Source organism: Girardinichthys multiradiatus, chromosome 23, assembly GCF_021462225.1.
Source record: "Girardinichthys multiradiatus isolate DD_20200921_A chromosome 23, DD_fGirMul_XY1, whole genome shotgun sequence".
In the NCBI taxonomy this organism is placed as follows: domain Eukaryota; kingdom Metazoa; phylum Chordata; class Actinopteri; order Cyprinodontiformes; family Goodeidae; genus Girardinichthys; species Girardinichthys multiradiatus.
The window spans coordinates 34728791-34747776 of NC_061815.1; the positions used below are offsets into that span (position 1 = coordinate 34728791).

At 38.9% G+C, this 18986-nt stretch overlaps 1 protein-coding gene across 4 annotated transcripts in view; it reads left to right on the plus strand.

Moving 5' to 3' along the window:
- rab28 (RAB28, member RAS oncogene family) overlaps positions 1-18986 on the plus strand; it is a 40899-nt gene that overhangs the window by 16206 nt on the left and 5707 nt on the right. For all 4 annotated transcript variants that reach the window (XM_047353843.1, XM_047353844.1, XM_047353845.1 and 1 more), the window contains 2 exons: positions 16916-17019; positions 17122-17199. In XM_047353843.1, coding sequence (XP_047209799.1) covers positions 16916-17019; positions 17122-17199 — 182 coding nt within the window. The remainder of the gene's footprint in view (positions 1-16915; positions 17020-17121; positions 17200-18986) is intronic.

The following is an 18986-nucleotide window of genomic DNA, read 5'->3' on the forward strand; positions in this document are numbered from 1 at the left end:
GCTGATAAACAAATACATTTCTAGAATAACTTTGTGACTGCCTTCTGGTTATTGTATGTTATTTAGGGTAACTGAGCCATCAGTCCTAATGAGTCCATTGATGATTATGTCCCCTCTGTTCTTTACCTTGGTCAGTCTGACCTCCTAAGCCATGTCACCATTGAGGAACAACCTTTCTTGTCTTTGGCTTATTATTATGGCCAGCTGGGTTTAAGTGTCGTTCTTATGCACTAGTTGATTTGCACCTTCGCCCTCTATAAGCTTGCCTGAGACTTTTGTTAAATAATGGCACCACTTGTAACAGTTCAAACTGAAACAGTTTACTGATGGAACGTGTGTGCACACTATTATTTATGCACATGCATGGAAACATACACATACCCTTTGGTAAGAAGACAGAGTTGTGCAGTTTTTGGGAACACATTAGTATTGGAAGAATGCTCATCTCTCAGTCTGTCCAAACACACTACAACTGTGCTTACAGTGCTGCCTCATGTAATTCTGTATGATACACAAAAACTTTAAAGTAAAGTAGGCACAGACCATTCTCAAGTTATGATAACCCTGCGTAAAAATACCGCAGTATTTACCCAAAAGGTTTAACCAAATTTTATATTATGATTTCAGTTTTGAATTAAAATATACAAGCAATTATTCCGGTTATTTATATACAGTAGATTGATCATGTTCTCTATAAAATATAGATATTGTCATTTTAATTTTGATACATAAAGTTAAGCAGAAATATAGAATAAGCACCTGGTAAATATATTAGTAGTTTTTAAGCGGCCATTGTGCATGTTATACCTTTTTGTTGTTCTGGTCGTATTAGAGAAGCAGGAGTATACTAAGCTCACTAACAGCTCCAGTAATCCATGCAGTCAGCTGCTTAACAGATATGGTGCTGCTAGCTTGCTCACTGTAGTCTTAGAACCTCAATCGGAGTGATGATCGCACTCATGTATATTCGCGACTGGAAATGTTTCTAAACAGCTGAGTTTGTCTAATAGCCTTATTTCAGCTGACTGACTGGCAGTGCACAGCAACAGGTGGGGGAACAACAGCACTGTGTTAACTCCATGCCACATACAGCCAGAGAAAAAAACTCCCATTTCTCTGGAAGCTGATTAAATGAGTTTAAAATGATCAAAATTATGTTGGGGAAATTTTAGCAGGTTTAAAACCATAACTTCTCAAAATCCTGGTATACTTTGATACCAGTAATCTGCTTCCAAGATGGCGGCTCGCAAAGTCGCAGCGGCTCGAGGCTCCCAGCCCCCTCAATTTTGTTGTACCCCTCGGAAAATGACAATAAAGACTATTCTATTCTATTCTATTCTATTCTATTATGTATGCGGTGAAGTGTGGTGTATTTCTGTTTTACTAAAGGTCCGAAATAATGAATTATGTCATTCTTTAGGATAAATGCATTTAGCATGTTTTGACTGCCTCTTCAATTAAAGGTTGTTGATATAAAAACTGATGGAAAATGTACTTATCAATTTATATTTGGCATATCTAATTTTTTTTTTTTTACTTCTGTAGCATATTTATTTAAAATGTTGATTATTATTCTGAAGTGGTTTCGTGACTGTTCAAACTTAGTTTACATATTTCTTTTTGGACATTAGGCCTGTGTCGTTTGTCAACCCAATTTGTTTTCATTAAGTGGCGATCGCAGGACCCATTGCTCACTCCCCACCCATCATCATTCCCACTGCCATGCTCTCTTTCCCTCAGGAACTCTGGAGCATCCATCACAGGCTTGCACAGCCCTTATTTGGGTGACTTAAATGGGTTCAGTTCTCTTAACCCCTCCTCATCACTCATGTTTTTTTTGCTCCGTGGTTCTACCACTGTTCACTGGCGATCCATTCGGGGCTGCCATGGGAAATGTCATCTCCTGCGGGGAGATGAGGCCGCAGCATTGAGAGAATCTGCACACTCGATGGCTTACCTTGCTTTTTCTTTTGCTCGTGTACTTTCTTTCTTCTCCAAGCGTCTATCTGTCACCATCTCTAAAAACATACTTTTGCATTAATTTTTATTCTTGTGCAAACACAGACTTTCAATCCTGCACTTAGACCAACTCTTTATGCTTATCTCTCACATGTGTAGACTAACACCTCAGCTGTTGCCCCCTCTGCTTACAGTAATGTCTTTTTATTTGCTGTGTCTCTGTTGTGTTAAACAACATGCATATGTGTGCTTTCTGCATGCTAAGGCAGATCTTGTTGCATACCTCCACCCGTTGCTCTTCTCTCGTGAAAGTTTTCACTCACGAACATTTAGATGTCAGATGCGAAGTCTTGCAAACCCTTTTGAGATCAAACGCGAGTTCAGACTAATTCCCTTCCGTGTTTCTGTCACCTCGCTTTCTGATTGGCTATACGTCACATTCAGCAGGCTGTGTGCTCTTTTGTCGTCGGGGAACACCCCACATGGTAGGATATCGGGCCTAAACAATGCAACATGTTTAATATCCCCGATTTGAGGTCGGAGCGGTCACAACGTCTTTCTGAGCAGACTTGATCACTCTTAACACACCACACACAACAAGGATATCTCATAAGATTATCTTAAGAGCCATCAGGATAATCGTGGCATGTCGGAAGGGAAAGATGGGGTGAAAAATCTGCATAAAAAGTCTGCTGTGTGAACCAAGTATTACTCTACATTTCTCACCAAGCATGTATTTGCCGTACAACATTGTCAGTCTTGAGTTTTTTGCCCTCTTGGCTTAGCCTTTGGTGGATTTGAAGCACGCCCCCCTCCCCAGCTCTCCCTACCCTGTCACCTCTTTGCCCCTGTAAAGCTGCCACAGTTCCTGTCTGTTCAGTGTAGGCCTGCACATTTCTTAATAGAGAGATGCTCAGAAGCCCAGGAGTGCAGAGGAGCTCAATGCACTTCTGTTTTTGGTTTAGCTCAAAAATGTTTTTCCTGGCTCAACCCACTCGTACTTAGGTCCTCTTACAACAAACTAAAAGGTCCTAATTGCCCCCAGGGGAAAGGTTTAGCCACAATAGACATGTGGTGGGACAAAAGCCCAGTACTCATACACGGCACCCTCACCCCTCCCCAGATAGGAGGGATGAACACGTCAGCAGTGTCTGTTTTGCTCTGTGGGCAGCAAGACCACAGGTTCGACGCTGTAAAACATTATATATACAGCATATAGACCCAGTAAGGCGTAGTGTATGGTTGGGTAGGGACCTGGAATGTTTACAGTTTACAGAAAATCCAATCTTTCCTGTTTCTCTTCACATTTTATTTAAGGTAAAGGGTCAGACTCAATGTGTGTATCAAATTTTCTCTAACCACACTGACTGTAGGCTGCTGTCTGTCTGCAAATCTGGAAAAGATGGGAAATGTGGATTCAGGTTACAAAATGGAGAGAGATGAATAAAGAATTACAACTGCATTATGCTGTGGTCCATAAATCAGTGTATAATCACTACTGCAGGGACTTGTACTCACCATTAATTAAGACATTTGTTCTATTTTTGGAGCTATGAGGGATTTACAGTATATTGGTAGCCTTCCTCATGCAGAGCTCTACTCTGTCCTTGCTTAATGATATAACTGCTCAGATTTAATTGGGATATTTTTTGACCCTGCATTTGTCCCTCTTGATTCTTACGCCCGTTGAAACATGGAAAGTTCTCATTCATTCTAGCCATCCATAAAGCAAATATTGTTGCACATGCAGTAGATGATCAGTCTTCAAATAGCTTCTTGTGTGGTAAGTCATGGGCCATTTGAGTTGCACAGCACAGCTCAGCCACCTGACCGAAGTACAACCTGGAACCCTCATCACACTCAGCCTATACTTTATTTCTTCACTGCTTCACAACATTGATATGGAGGAATTCCTGGTAGGGCCTGTGCTGACACAGAACTGGGCAAATAACTGATTGATGTGAATCCACAGGCATATATTATGCATGTATGTGAAAAATCAACAGAGTTCTTCCAGAGATTTTTGCTGTGTTTGCTAGCTTTAAATGATGTGAAATATTACGTCATGTCTTTGAAAGTGGATTCTGCTTCAGGTTTGAACTTTGAAGCTGTTTATTCAGGCAGATGTGATCAGAACTCTTTCCATATTAGGCCTTCTGCTGAGACATTAATGGCCAGTCTGATGCATCAACGTGCATGTGGAGGCTTCACAATCATGGATGAATGTATGGAGATGATATGCATATAATTTTGTAAACCTTCCCCTGCTTTGTATAATTATTATAGTTATGGTGCTGGCTCACAGAGGCAACCATCACTGCTTTGCCATAAAAGTCCACTTAGTTTAACAGCAACAGGAGAGAGCAATGGACATGGCCAGTGAAAGCCCGGACTGCTTCTTGTGCGGTCGGCTCAGAACTGGGCTTTTTGTTCACTTTTCATGAGTCCTTGGAGCCTGTAAACCCAGCCTGCGAGGCCCTTGGCCCCATGTTTTACTATACCAGTGACAACCCGGCACTCCAACTCGCTCTCTGCCTGCAGAGCTACCGCTGGACACTCTGTTTTACATTCCCTCACCGGGGAAGATGACCACATTGTTTTACTTGCTGCAGTGGAGTATCTGATTATGTTCTAAAGTGTGAATGCATGTGTATATGTGACTGCGTGTGTTTACACCCGTGTTTGTGTCCGCACATTATTTCGCGAGCAGCGATCGAATGTCGAGATGATCTCTGATCAATGAGCTGTCGACAGGACACTTCTGACCTAGAGTAAAGCAAGTCCCCCGACGGTGCTGGCCCGTTGAAGCCCACCGGGGCTGGGGCGCCGCTGCACAAAGAGCGCTCTGTCTCTATAAGGAACCCCCCGAGGACTCCTGCACGGGCCCCGCTCTCCTTGACAACACCCAGCTAACTAACAGCACTTCATCTGTCTGTACTTATTCAGAAAAGTCAAGATAATATTATCCACTTACCTTGTCATTTAAACATACTGCTTATTATTTCTAATTATTCTTCTGTGAGTTTAGGTTAAGTTGGGCAATGTCTAAAGGCAGTAAAACATTGTTACTCATTTGGCAGCAAAATTTCTGCTCTAATTTTACTTTCCTTTTCTGTAACTGGTTGTTAGGGCTTTACTACATTTCAAAAACTCTTTCAGTAAATTAAGGGTTTTAAAACAAATAAAGCAAAACTATCTAGACAATATGTACACTGTTACATTCTAATAAAATGGACTATTATCTGTTTTCTAATTGGCTACTTTGTCTGAAAAATAAAAGCAAATTGTTGAAACTTTTCTTTATTTAACTTCATTTCTCGAATGGGAAAATAAGCACCAGTGTGTAATTTTCAGAAAGGGAGAAAAGTAGCCCTTTTTTGTATTATGTTGCGTGCATTATATGTTAAGGATAATTCTACTCTGGGTATAAAAACCACAGTTTTAAGAGCTCTCTTTGAGTCATGTTGGACTCAAGTCATTTAAATGGTTCACATAAAAATCAGCAGTTATTTTGTTTCATTAGCCGCATGTGCTATGAAAGTGAAATCGGTGTCTAATTCAATCACACATCACACAAGGATGATTTATTATACTTTTACGGACATTTTAAACTGTTGAGCATTTCCCTGTATCTTCTAGCAGGACGTTTATTGACTGAATAAAATGCCACTCACAATTAATCTTACTTGAGGAAAAATGACTCTGTTACTTTTTTTTTAGACCCCTGCAGTTATATATGAGTGTGGATTACTTAAGATGCTAAGTGACCGTGCACATACTGTTATGTCTTGTGGCGTTTTTAGGTTTATTAAAGTTTGTGGTGAAATTTAAGAAACTTATGTGGCTGAATGCATGATTGTATAGTTACCTTAATGATTATTGCTTTATTGTTTTGATGTAAATTGTGTTATTGATATGCCAAAATAAATATATATAGGCAGTGAGCCTCTTTAGTCTGTTCTGTACGCAAAGCACCTTGATTTTACTTGGGAATGTGTTTTGCATCATGTCCTACCTCCAGTTTGTTCCAATTAGACATGGGCACGTTTGAGATTCCCATGGTGTGATAAAAAAAATTTGAATATTATCCAATTTTAATGTTGCAAAGGGGCGGAGAAGTGAGTTAAACATTAATATTATGCATCAAATCTATTTGCCCCATGATATCAAAATGTACTCCACTCTGTGTAGTTCACGGGCTCAAATGTGTGGCAACAACAGTCTTATACTCTGGGCTCAGAAATGTGATCTCAGTAGTCCAGGGGTGTAGAAATCATCTATGTATGTGTTGGAGGAATGCACTGTACATGTAGGGGGTGTGGCCTCAATCTCTGCACGTGATGGAGGAATTGAATAGGTTTACTGAATTGTACTTGTATAAAAACAGGTTTTTGTAGTTAAGGTTGTGCTAAAGTTTTGTTTCCCCATCTTTATATAAAATGCATGTTAAGACGCAACCTTCAATATTTTAAATTCTAGGATTATTCCTGTTTAATTTCATAAATTCCCACAGCAGGTTTCCAATATTGAAAATCCCAAGAATTTTACAATCTTATCTAGTTGCCTTTATTCAAATTAGAAAAGCAATGCCTATTCCCACTGCTGTAAAAATAATCAAACATATTGATCATAGCAGCTATAATAATGTTTTCAAAATTGTTTTAATTTTAGTAAAAAGACTTAAATACTAAATTTTATGTAAAAAGATGTTACTAGGAGCAGGTTTATAGTCATCATATAGTCATTGTAAATTTGTATATTCTGTAATGCAAAAACAGAACAAAAGAGCAAAGTGTATTCCTTGTTTGTATGCACGAACTTGGCAATAAAGCTGATTCTGATTCTGATTAGGACTGAACTTCCAATTCTAACAACAAATCTTTGGATTAATTAATAAGTTTAGGTTATCTATCATGGATAACCTTGACCACCCTCTCAGCACTGGACGAGCAGCAGAGCACCTTGTCAAACACACTGCTATATTCTGCTGCCGCAGCTACGTTACTGGAAATGTTTCCCCCCTCAGGCCATTACACTGTACAAAAATTACCTCTGACTGCAGTTGATTTCTTCTTTGCAAAGTTTTGTATTTTCAACTCTATAAATATAATTTTAATAATTTATCTCTGGGGCATAATGTTCATACAACTGCATACTTTACAACTGTAAAGTATGCAGTTGTGGCATGTTTGCAAAGCAGGCAGCTGCTTTGCAAACATGCCACTTGTAGCCTGCCAGCTGGGGGTTTAAAACAGCCTTATCTTAATTAAAGCTTCTATAGATTTAACAGCACAATTCTGTTTTTTATGACTGCAAATATTTCTAAACAGATGGATTTGCATCATTTTTTAAGCAAGGGAAAAGTGTAGCAGTGTTCTTTAAGCCAGCTGATAGACAGTTCACAGCAACAGGCGGGGGAGGATGGCACTGCGTTACTGTATGGCTCAAACAGCTGAAGGAAACTCCAATCACTCTGGGACATTTGCTGGCGTTTTACTGAAGGAGCTTGGAACTGTAGCAATGTTATGATGGAAAGTTTTAGCATTTTTAAAACCATAAATTCTGAAACCTTGGTTTACCTTGATAGCGGTGAGCATTCCATACAGAGTTCCAAGCATCACTAAACAGTATATTCTGTGTTAAAAATGTGTCCTTTGAAAGAAATCTTATGTTGTGAAGTGATGATATTAATACATTAAATGTAGGTCATGAAAAAAGTCAAAGCAATATTCTCCACACATTTGGACCATCTATGGATGCCATGAAAGAGCAGTAGAGCTCTTTTATTCATGGTATCTTTAAATGCCAGAGCTGGAGATTTGTTTGTCATTGGTGTATTAAGATCTAAGTAAAGAATTGGACTAAGTCATGCCATTAAGAGCTGAATTAAAGTTGATTGCCCTTGCCTTTTTTTATGCAGTCTAATAGATTCCTGGTTAATACTTTAGGGAATCTGAGGCAACAGGGTTTTAAAGGCATAGTGTGAGGTAATGTTAGAAGTGATAGGTTCTCCCCTGGGGTTGATTAAGCTCAACCTTGTAACGTTCACTTAATAGGATATGACCCTGTAGAGCCTTGAGTCTGACTGTACACTCACAACCAGCCGTTACTAACATACACAAACACATAGGAGAGGACACACTTCATACATTCCACCTTAAGTCCTCATAACTCCCTAACGCACCAACACCTGTGTGGTTTGAAACTGGGCTGCCGCCAATTAACGGTGTTATTTCAAGCTTATTCTCTGGCTGTTGCTCCCTGAATAAACTGTTCCAATTGCTCCCAAGCAGCCAGCTGAGCAGAACAGTAAGTAGGTGTTTCTGTTATCACAGGGTGCTTTTAAATAACACACCAAGCATTACAAAATCTGGTCTTATTCAGTGTATGATTTCAGCTTGGTTAGCCAATGTTAACCTATTATCTTATAGTTTTACCATTGTTGGATCTTTGAAAATTTTATATGTAAATATATATATATAATATATATAAAATATAGTATGAAAGGTCACACTGTTAACTTTCACCTGATGCAAAATGTGTGCCCTGATTGATCCAATCAGCAGTGGATAGCTCTAAGGCAGATGTATTTATTTTTCCCACAGAGCCAAAAGAGTAACTGAATAATTTTGATTGCTGTTGAGATCTGGGTCATAACAATTAGTTGAAAATTATTTTTAATTTTAAAGTCTAGATGTGATTTTTATTGGCTGTTGGTAACAGTAATTATTGTCCCCAAATAATTTTTTGTTTTTAATGGTTAAACATTCCCCTGTATTCTGATAATGATAATTAAATGTTAATGTGTGCTCTACAAACAGAGCCACCTAATTTTTGCATTCAGTAAGTAAATACTTATGAATGAGGCTGCACAATGTTAGACCTTTGGATTATAAAAGTACTTTGGGGTCGAGGCTGGGGAGTGCAAGACCCCACTGCTTGCTGACAGCAGAGTCTACCCCCAACAAGCTATAACTCCAATTTTAATTTGCTTTAAACATACAGATCTACATTTATTGAAACATTTCACATTACCACAGACACACATGCAAACATTGTGAGGTGGAAGGACTGGGCTCGGGGCGGCATGGCGTGGTCCTGTTTTGCTCCTGTCCCAGTCATACAAGCACAGGTTACTCTTACATCAATGTGGCCTGCCTAGTTTTATGCTGAATTCATTCTTGATTTAATAAAGTTAATCAGGTAATTAATAAAGTGAATAGGTAAATTACGCTCCACCTTCCTATTGCAATTAACACCGTCACATTTATACTTTGATTTTTTTTCATATCGAAATCTTCGGTAGCATAAACCCTGTAGCTCTCACACTACATGTATACCATGCCTGTGTGCCACTACTACGTCTAGTCCTTAGATATTAATTTCATGCAATACAATACAATCACTCAGTTCACACTAACAAAGACTGACTCAACTCAGGATGACGGATGCTTGACATTGAATATAAAACTGACATGACCCACCTTACGAACACTGGATGTCTATGAACATCTTTTTCTGGCTATTTAAGAATGCTAATGTAACTAAGCACACAAGAATGCTAATGTAGCTAAGCACACAAGAATGCTAATGTAGCTAAGCTAGCAAAACAGAAACCACAGCAGTCATCAAGTAAAATAAAAAAATAATAAATAAATGAAAGCACTGTATGTGGATTAGCATGTGTCTTTAACTTTATTAATACATGTTTAATTTTGAATGTCCTATTAACCACTACATGCCAGTAAAGGGCATCTGACAGGCCGGATCTGGCTCGTGGGCCATAAAATGCCTTGGACATCTTAAAGCTCTGGAGTAACATATACAGGGGTTGGACAATGAAACTGAAACACCTGGTTTTAGACCACAATAATTTATTAGTATGGTGTAGGGCGTCCTTTTGCGGCCAATACAGCATTAATTCGTCTTGGGGATGACATATACAAGTCCTGCACAGTGGTCAGAGGAATTTTAAGCCATTCTTCTTACAGAATAGTGGCCAGGTCACTACGTGATACTGGTGAAGGAAAACGTTTCCTGACTCGCTCCTCCAAAACACCCCAAAGTGGCTCAATAATATTTAGATCTGGTGACTGTGCAGGCCGTGGGAGATGTTCAACTTCACCTTCATGTTCATCAAACCAATCTTTCACCAGTTTTGCTGTGTGTATTGGGTGCATTGTCATCCTGATACACGGCACAGCCTTCAGGATACAATGTTTGAACCATTGGATGCACATGGTCCTCAAGAATGGTTCGGTAGTCCTTGGCAGTGACGCGCCCATCTAGCACAAGTATTGGGCCAAGGGAATGCCATGATATGGCAGCACAAACCATCACTGATCCACCCCCATGCTTCACTCTGGGCATGCAACAGTCTGGGTGGTACGCTTCTTTGGGACTTCTCCACACCGTAACTCTCCCGGATGTGGGGAAAACAGTAAAGGTGGACTCATCAGAGAACAATACATGTTTCACATTGTCCACAGCCCAAGATTTGCGCTCCTTGCACCATTGAAACCAACGTTTGGCATTGGCATGAGTGACCAAAGGTTTGGCTATAGCAGCCGGGACGTGTATATTGACCCTGTGGAGCTCCTGACGGACAGTTCTGGTGGAAACAGGAGAGTTGAGGTGCACATTTAATTCTGCCGTGATTTGGGCAGCTGTGGTTTTATGTTTTTTGGATACAATCTGGGTTAGCACCTGAACATCCCTTTCAGACAGCTTCCTCTTGCATCCACAGTTAATCCTGTTGGATGTGGTTCGTCCTTCTTGGTGGTATGCTGACATTACCCTGGATACCGTGGCTCTTGATACATCACAAAGACTTGCTGTCTTGGTCACAGATGCGCCAGCAAGACGTGCACCAACAATTTGTCCTCTTTTGAACTCTGGTATGTCACCCACAATGTTGTGTGCATTTCAATATTTTGAGCAAAACTGTGCTCTTACCCTGCTAATTGAACCTTCACACTCTGCTCTTACTGGTGCAATGTGCAATCAATGAAGACTGGCTACCAGGCTGGTCCAATTTAGCCATGAAACCTCCCACACTAAAATGACAGGTGTTTCAGTGTCCAACCCCTGTACATTCCTAAGGATGTCTCTTTTTAATTTTTATCTAGCATGTACCATAGGTGACTATGGCTTTGTGTTTTTCCTTTTTTACATTCTGCTACACATTTATAAATGGTAAATGGACTGAACTTATATAGCACCTTTCCAGTCATACAGACCGCTCAAAGCGCTTTACACTAGAGCCACATTCACCCAATCGCACTCAGTAACGTTCACACATTCATACACCGATACGCAGATTGGTAGGCAACTTAAGGTTAAGTGCCTTGCCCAGGGCACATTGACATACAGCAGGAGGAAGCTGGAATTGAACCCACAACCTTCCGATTGCAAGACGACTACTCTTCCTACTGAGCCACAATCGCCTCTGTAATTGGATGCTTCTTTACTTTAACCTGCGATGGTCAAAGTTGCAAGTGTCTGTTGCAGTCATTTTGTTGGTTGGAAGCAAAAATGTTTGTGAACCACTGGTTTAGTATTTTACATATAAATCAAATAATAAAAAAGTGTGTACTTGGCCATTTATCTTTCTTAGTTTGTGTGTCTGATTGCAAGAAAAGGCCAAATTGTATATTTTGTGGAGGGAAAAATCCATGAAGTTGTGGATTAGCATCACCTTTGTTACTGTCATGGATGTATGATTCTGTGCAATACAACCACTAGCATTGGCCTTGATGAAGGATCTACCTGTAGAATGTTTTCTGCATTTTAGAGTTTAATGGAAACCAAGCCAGCGCAGAGAAAATCAGGCTGACTCACATTGCTGCCAAACTACTTTTTCACTATTTTAAAATTGAACATATTATGTACTATTACCACCTATTTTATTACTACAAGTATCAAATGTTCTGTGATTGTCAAATTTTAGAACATGCAAGACGTTATTTGCTGCATATGCATCCACTTACAGTTGAGCCCAAAAGGAGTCATAACCTTGGCAAATTTAGGTTTAAAGTAATCGTTTAATTTTACCAAAATGTTTCTTCTGATTGGAAGTAATATTAACATGTTGGAGTGGCCCAGCCAAAGTCCTGACCTGAGTTAGAAAGATAATTTGTGGATGAAGCTGAAGATTAGGGTGATGGCAAGGAGGCCTTCCAACCTCAAAGACTTTGAGCTTGTCATCATGGATAAATGATCAAAATACTAGTAGAAACATGGAAAAGGCTGCTCATCAAATGTAAGAAGAATTTAATTTAATTTAATACTTTTTGGTTTGTCCATTAATTTTTGAAAATGTTATACATAATTTCAATATTTTTTTCATAAAATGCAAATACAATTAAAGATTTGTTTTTTCAGAAGTTATGCAACCTAAACCTTGTGTTAGTATCTGAGAGATGCCTGTCTCATTTCCTATAAGAAAAAAAACTTCTTAGTTAATTGAAAATAAGTTTCTATCTAAATCCTCCGAGGGTAGGAATAGTTTTTGGCTTAAATGTAAATAGCTTGTTTTTACTATTTATCTATCTAGGTGCTTTATCTATTCATATGTCCTAAAAATTGTGCTAATATGTAAATGTGTGTGTCGTAACTTTTTTAAATTGTGTTTTTATAATTGTTTTTTGTAGCACCAAAGAAATAATAAAAATATGGTTACAGATATTACATTTTTATATAACTACACTATAGGAGTACTCATAAAAGCAGTAACCAGGTCATGAATCCACTAATTTAAGTCTTCAAGGTACACAAAAGCCCATCTCTAGTCTGCCTGGTTTCACCGTGATTGCCTCTGCCAGTGAGTGGATTCTTTCCATGAAGGAACTCGGCTGAGATCAACACTACCCTGTGACTTGTGAGGGAGATCTTTTCTTCTCATTTGGTTTTGCCCTCATTTAATAGGTCACTGCTATAACAAACCAATTATTTACAGTAAAAGCCTAATTCATCCAGCAGATATTCATCTCTAACCGTTGTCTGGTAATTCAGCCCAACCACAGGCAGACCTTTTAAATAAACACTGATGGTGACCAGAGAGAGGGAGGGCCATCGCTCATGACGAGTGATGATCCCCTCTACTATCTCTATTCGCTCAGAGGCCTAAACAGTTTATTTCGTGTTTGCAGTCACTTCCTAGAGGTTGTTAAGCTGATGTATAGTTTGACAGAAACAGAGGGAAACCAGATCACTGGAGGAAGATTGTTTTGACCTGATAAGTAGAAAGGGGTACATTAGGGAGAAAAATGGAGTAAAACACTAAAACTCTAGGATTAGTCTTGCATTCAGTTTACACAGACCGCAGGCTAAAAAACATTTTAGCTAAGAAAGTCAGTATTATTCTGTGACTAATTGGAACTACATATGTGCTAATAGGCCATGATCCTAACCATTTATAAAACACAGGATAGTGTTAACTTCTCCATCAGGATAAACAGTATTTTGATGAAGCTAACCGTCTATGTGTAAGATTAAAAAATGAGACTTTTCACAAAACGTTGGAGAAATTTAAATTCTACAATAACTTGTTACCGAACAGCAACTGATTAAATCTGCTTCTTACACACCACCTTGCAGGTGAAGTTGATTTTATTTGTGAGGGTTTTTTTTAGCTGTTTAACTGTAAATTTATTTCATTGTTATAGTTGAACAAACATTTTAACGGCTTTTAAAAGGTCAAAATTCAGCAGTCTGTGTGCCTAAACGTGGATATTTACAATTTCTTTAGGACTAACTTTATTTAATGCTTAATACTCAACATTTTGCAGTGTATTTTTAGCATAAAGCAAGACAATACATTTAATACATTTCTGTACAAAAAATGCTTTATACTTCTACTCTAATATATTTCACAGTTACATATTTAACTTTCTACTATTCTACATTTTTACGATCTTTTGAGCTCTTTTAGTTTGTTGTAAATTTTCATGTAATAGAATACGCTATCTTGAAATAATTTAATAATGATAAAAGAACTGCATTTTCTAGACCATTTGCCTGTGACAATTTGCACAAGACAATGTTGAGTCAATATTTTAAATGTTCTTACATGGTAGTGTTTTATTAAATGCCGAATAATTCAGTGTCTTACAGTCAAACAGATTGTAAATCATTTCATTTTCCTGTTGCATCATTGCCTTATGTTGCAGTTTTTTCTTTTTGCATTGGAGCAATAAGTTTCAGATTTAGCGTTCCTTCATGCTGTTTTTTATTTTTATTTTTTTACATCTGATTGGATACATTTTCTGTTCTCTAGCGTAGAACCTTTACATTTGTTGCATACCACAAGATGTATTGTAAACAAAGATTTGCACATTAAATAACTGCATAAAATCTCACTCTTAACATGACAAGAATTAATAAAGTGAATCTCTTTTTATGCATTTACAAATAAAGGCTTGAGCATTCAAAATGCCAAATGTGTTGAGATTGAACTGGACATAAACAAAACAGGCCTCAGTCAAGTCAGGAATAAAAAAAAAAGAAGAATTCAACTGTTTATTTTAAATTGAATAATTGGATACTGTAATAGTTTCATGTAACTTACAAATGATGTTTTTTGTCTGTTTTAAATGTAACTCATTTAGATATTAACATAATCTACACAAAAAAAGGGATTAAAACTAATTTGGTCAGCAGCGCAATGTCTGCACGCACTGGCACACAGTTAATGAAACAGGTGTTGAAATGTTTCTATTAACAGTTATTTAAAGGACCAAATAGCAGACAGACAACATGGCTACCTTCATCGAGCCCATTCAGCAATTTAACAACAAACCCACGGCGGCTTTGTCTTTGCTGATGGCTCTGTGTCGTCTCCTCGGATGCTTACTGTGCTTGACTTCTGTGTTTCTGCAGTTGGCAACCAAACTTCCATCTATCGTCACCTAATGTCAGGTACTCCTATACTTAAAACCACTTTGAGCATTGAAAACTTTGAAATTGTTGTAAACTCAGCTCCTCTTGACAGTGAATCAGATGCTTGTTTCAAAACTGCAGCTCAGACTGAGCCTACGGATGAATGAAGCTTAGACAGAGACTGCAGCCAGGGGCTTCTTTTCACACCGGGCGATGTGAAGGAAAATAGTTGTGACTTTTGTTAAAAAAAAGTTTTAAGAAGGGGGCGACAGTGGCGCAGGGCTTAACGTGTGACTCATGTGCGGAGGTCCTCGACGTAGTTATCATGGGTTCAAGTCCTGTTGACCTTTGCTGCATGTCTTCCCCTCTCTCTCTCCACCCCATATCCTGTTGTTCAATTTACAAAAAAAAGGCCTCTAGTGCTACAAAAGAAAGTTTTAGAAAATCTTTTTTTTTTTTTTTTTCTAGTTAGGAAAATAACACAAACATAGATGCTGACGGATTAGTTTAGTCAATTTCATGAATAACCAAGGCTAGCCTTACTGTTTTCATGCATCTTAATTCTTCTTTCACAGTCATTTCTACAGTTTTTTTATGCTGTATAAAAGCAGATCATGTACCCGTTTCAGGATTTCTCTGCAGCTTAGACCTTCCCATTGTTGCACACATGCGTGGGTTGAATTTACAAACTCAAACTCCATTTACCCAACAGTAATGTGCCTTCCCTGGCTCTCAGACATTAGTGTTAATGCCGGTTAATCTGACTGCGACACATGATGAATAACTTTTCCCAAGTGCGCAGTGTCCAAAGGATTAACACCTTTTGCTTCATGTGGCGTGCTGGGTACCTCCTCTGTTAATGACTGGAATTAATAACCTGCTGACCTCTTAGAGCCAACATTGTTAATGCACAGCTACAGACATGATATTTTTTACTTCACATTGAGTCGTTATCAAAAGGCCTTATGTCTAAATTCTCCCTAAAATATTTGACTAACTGAGACATTAATTTTGAAATTTACAGGGTTTACACTTCTTGCCATGCATCTAACCTTCTCTGCTTTTGCCTTTATTCCTGCCACTTTCTCATACACATGTTCACAAACACACTCTTTGTGGGGCATGAGAACGGGCTAAATCCTTGACAACTTCAATGAAACCTCACACAAAGACTAACACGCCAAGCCGGGGCAAGAGAAATGCTACACCTTACAGTAGCCTGACCTCCTCCAGGTAACATAGATATGTATGCACCAGATCCCGGGTGTGGCCACCTCCTTGCACAAAGCCAGAAATAAAGAACTAAGCTATTGCTTTCAGCTTCAGGACCCCCGGGTGACCTTCCTTATCGACCCCTGCATGACCCCCTTAGTGAGGGGGAAAAAAGAGCAGGAAAGCTCTTGGTGTCATTGCACAGGAGTCAAACAAACAGGTACATTTTTACAATAACTAGAAAGGATGCTGTCATCGTGCGTTCTCACTGGATCAGTGTGTAGGTAATGGTCCCAGCTCTTGGATCCTTGCGCCCTCCTTAAAGGCCCAGCATGGTCATAAGTCAAACTCTTTTCTCCAGCTACCCTCTCAATGTGAGTGCAGCCTCAAGACTTTGGTCATTCATGTATTGTTCTAAATGCTTTTTCTCCACAGATGGGCTGCTTTTTCTTTTTCAGCTTAAAAAGAGGTTTATTGCTTCAGGGTAGACCTGTGCTAAACTTACACCAAGGAATGTGTCACATCCAGCTTTAACACCAGCTGGGAATGGGATCTCTTGGCTACAAAGTTGATAATTCCTTCTCTGAAACTCCTGTCATAAATTAATTTCAAAGCCCTCTAAAGAAGATGGCTTGAAAAGAACATAACAATTGAAATGTGTTTTGTTTTGCAGTGGCTTTATGTTCACCATGTCTGTACACTAGGCAGACATCTTCCATCTTAACTCATGTGTAAACAGTTATTCTTTCTGTTTATGTTCTGAAATGTAACGGTTAACCCTGCGAGAGTTCTCTACAGCCACCATATAAATCTGTCCATCCATCGCCTGTAAGACCTCTCTCATCTGACCGTCTTTTCTCTGCAGTCGACCTGGAGCACATGAGGACCATAAAGGCAGACAAACACCAGCGCTTCTGCCAGGAGAACGGCCTCATCAGTCAGTTCATATCGGCCAAGACGGGGGATTCGGTTTGTATGACCCTCCATTGATGAGTCATGTTCTGTGTTTTTTTTCTGGTAAAATATGGAAAGTTTATTTTATTTTATACATTTTTTTTTATCTTTCTCCAGGTTTATCTTTGTTTCCAGCGAGTAGCTGCTGAAATTCTTGGTATCAAGCTAAATAAAGCAGAAATAGAGCAGTCCCAGGTGAGGCAGTAGCACAATTTCTTTAAACAACTTTTTTGCTCCTAACCAGTGCACCAAATCTGTTCACTCTCTTTTCAGGTCTTTCTTGTACTCGAATACAGTGCTTGACACCCCTTTGGGCTTTTGCCTATATAGTGACAGAACAACCACAATTTTTATTAAGATTTTGTGCAATCGGGGTTCCTAGCAGACCTGACAAGTATGGAAATGGATATTGTTTTCTAAGTATATATAAGTATGGAAAGAATGAAAACTAAGGATAAAACAAAAATAGGAAACAAATACAGTCAACAGTAATACACCCGAGGTTCTTGACCTGGGTTTGTGTTAGATGCCAAACAAAGCATGGAAATTCTTACTTTTTGGAATGTTATTAATAAGAGTATCACGAAACAGAAATTGTGATTTAAACAGTTTGTATTTAATATTATGTAATCCAGTCCAGATTCTTCTAAGTTTGTCTGGATGTCATAAAATAGTGAAATAATCCTTTACTTCACTGGGAAATCACAAGCCAGCTTCAGTATTACGTTGTTTCATGATTTCCAGGGAAGAGATGATAAATCCAAGTAGCTGAATGAAAACGATACCTGATTTTAAAACTGGGTGTGGTGTGCTGAGCAATTTGTATTCAGCCCCCTTTACTCTGATACCCCTAAATAAAAACTAAAGGATTGCAGCACATTTGAATAACATCTGACTGGTAAATTACATAAAGACATACAAATAACACAAAAGTGCATTATTTACTAATTAGTTGTTGTTTTTAAAGGCAGTTGGTTGGACAGGATTTCATTTTGCGATTTCAGAGTAAAAGGGCCTCAATACATTTCAGATTTCAGTTGTGAAATAATTTTGAAAACTGTGCATTATTTCCCTTTAACTTATCAACTATGCACCATTTTGTCTTGGTCTTTAAAATCCCCTGAAATACATAGAAATGTGTTGTTGTAACATGAAGAAATGTAGAAAGGTTTAATGGGTATTGATGCTTTTTCAAAGGGTTGTGAATGGGTTATGCTTGAACTTAAGTGAGGTCACAGAGAGTGTGTTAGGTCATCAAAGGTTACCACACCCTGATTTTTCGTACTTTTTGTTGTGTAAACATAAGTTTGTTACGTCTGGTGCTCTGTGATGGTCTTCCTACCACTGATGCGGTCCTTCTGTAAATAGAACCACGCTGACCGCATTAATGCATGAAGTCTGGGGTCAAAGGTAGGCAGTTGTAAGGGTGAGGAGGTTAGGATGGGTTGTCTGATTTATTTAGTTTATCTCCCACTGTTTTTGGGATGAAACGGGGTCTCCGCTTGCCAGTCAGACCAAGGTGCCCAATGGTGGCAGCTGTAGGATTTACAAGGTCACCTCCCCCAGAGGCATTAATCCTGGGTCTGATATGAATGGCTGGAGCCACACTGGCTGGGCAGTGGTTGATGAGCATGGGGGCTACAGAGAGGTCAGGACCCCCATAGAAGGGAGAGCATATAGAAGAAGGAGTGACCAAATTCCCAAGATCCACTCCCATCACCAGCAGGGCTGCTGACTAACAGGAAATGTCTATACACTAATAGAGCTGTCCATCTACTTTACTCTCCCCGCCCTCCCTTGATAGATCTGTCAGTTAAGAAAAGTGTTTTAATCCAGACTAGTCAGGCTAGATGATTGGCAGCATGCACTTTACATCTTGAGGAAAAGGGTTGAGATGACCTGACATAAAAAAAAAAACAATCAAAGTCAAAATGACTTTTATAGTAAAATGTATCTTGAATGTGCAACAATTTGGTGCGAGT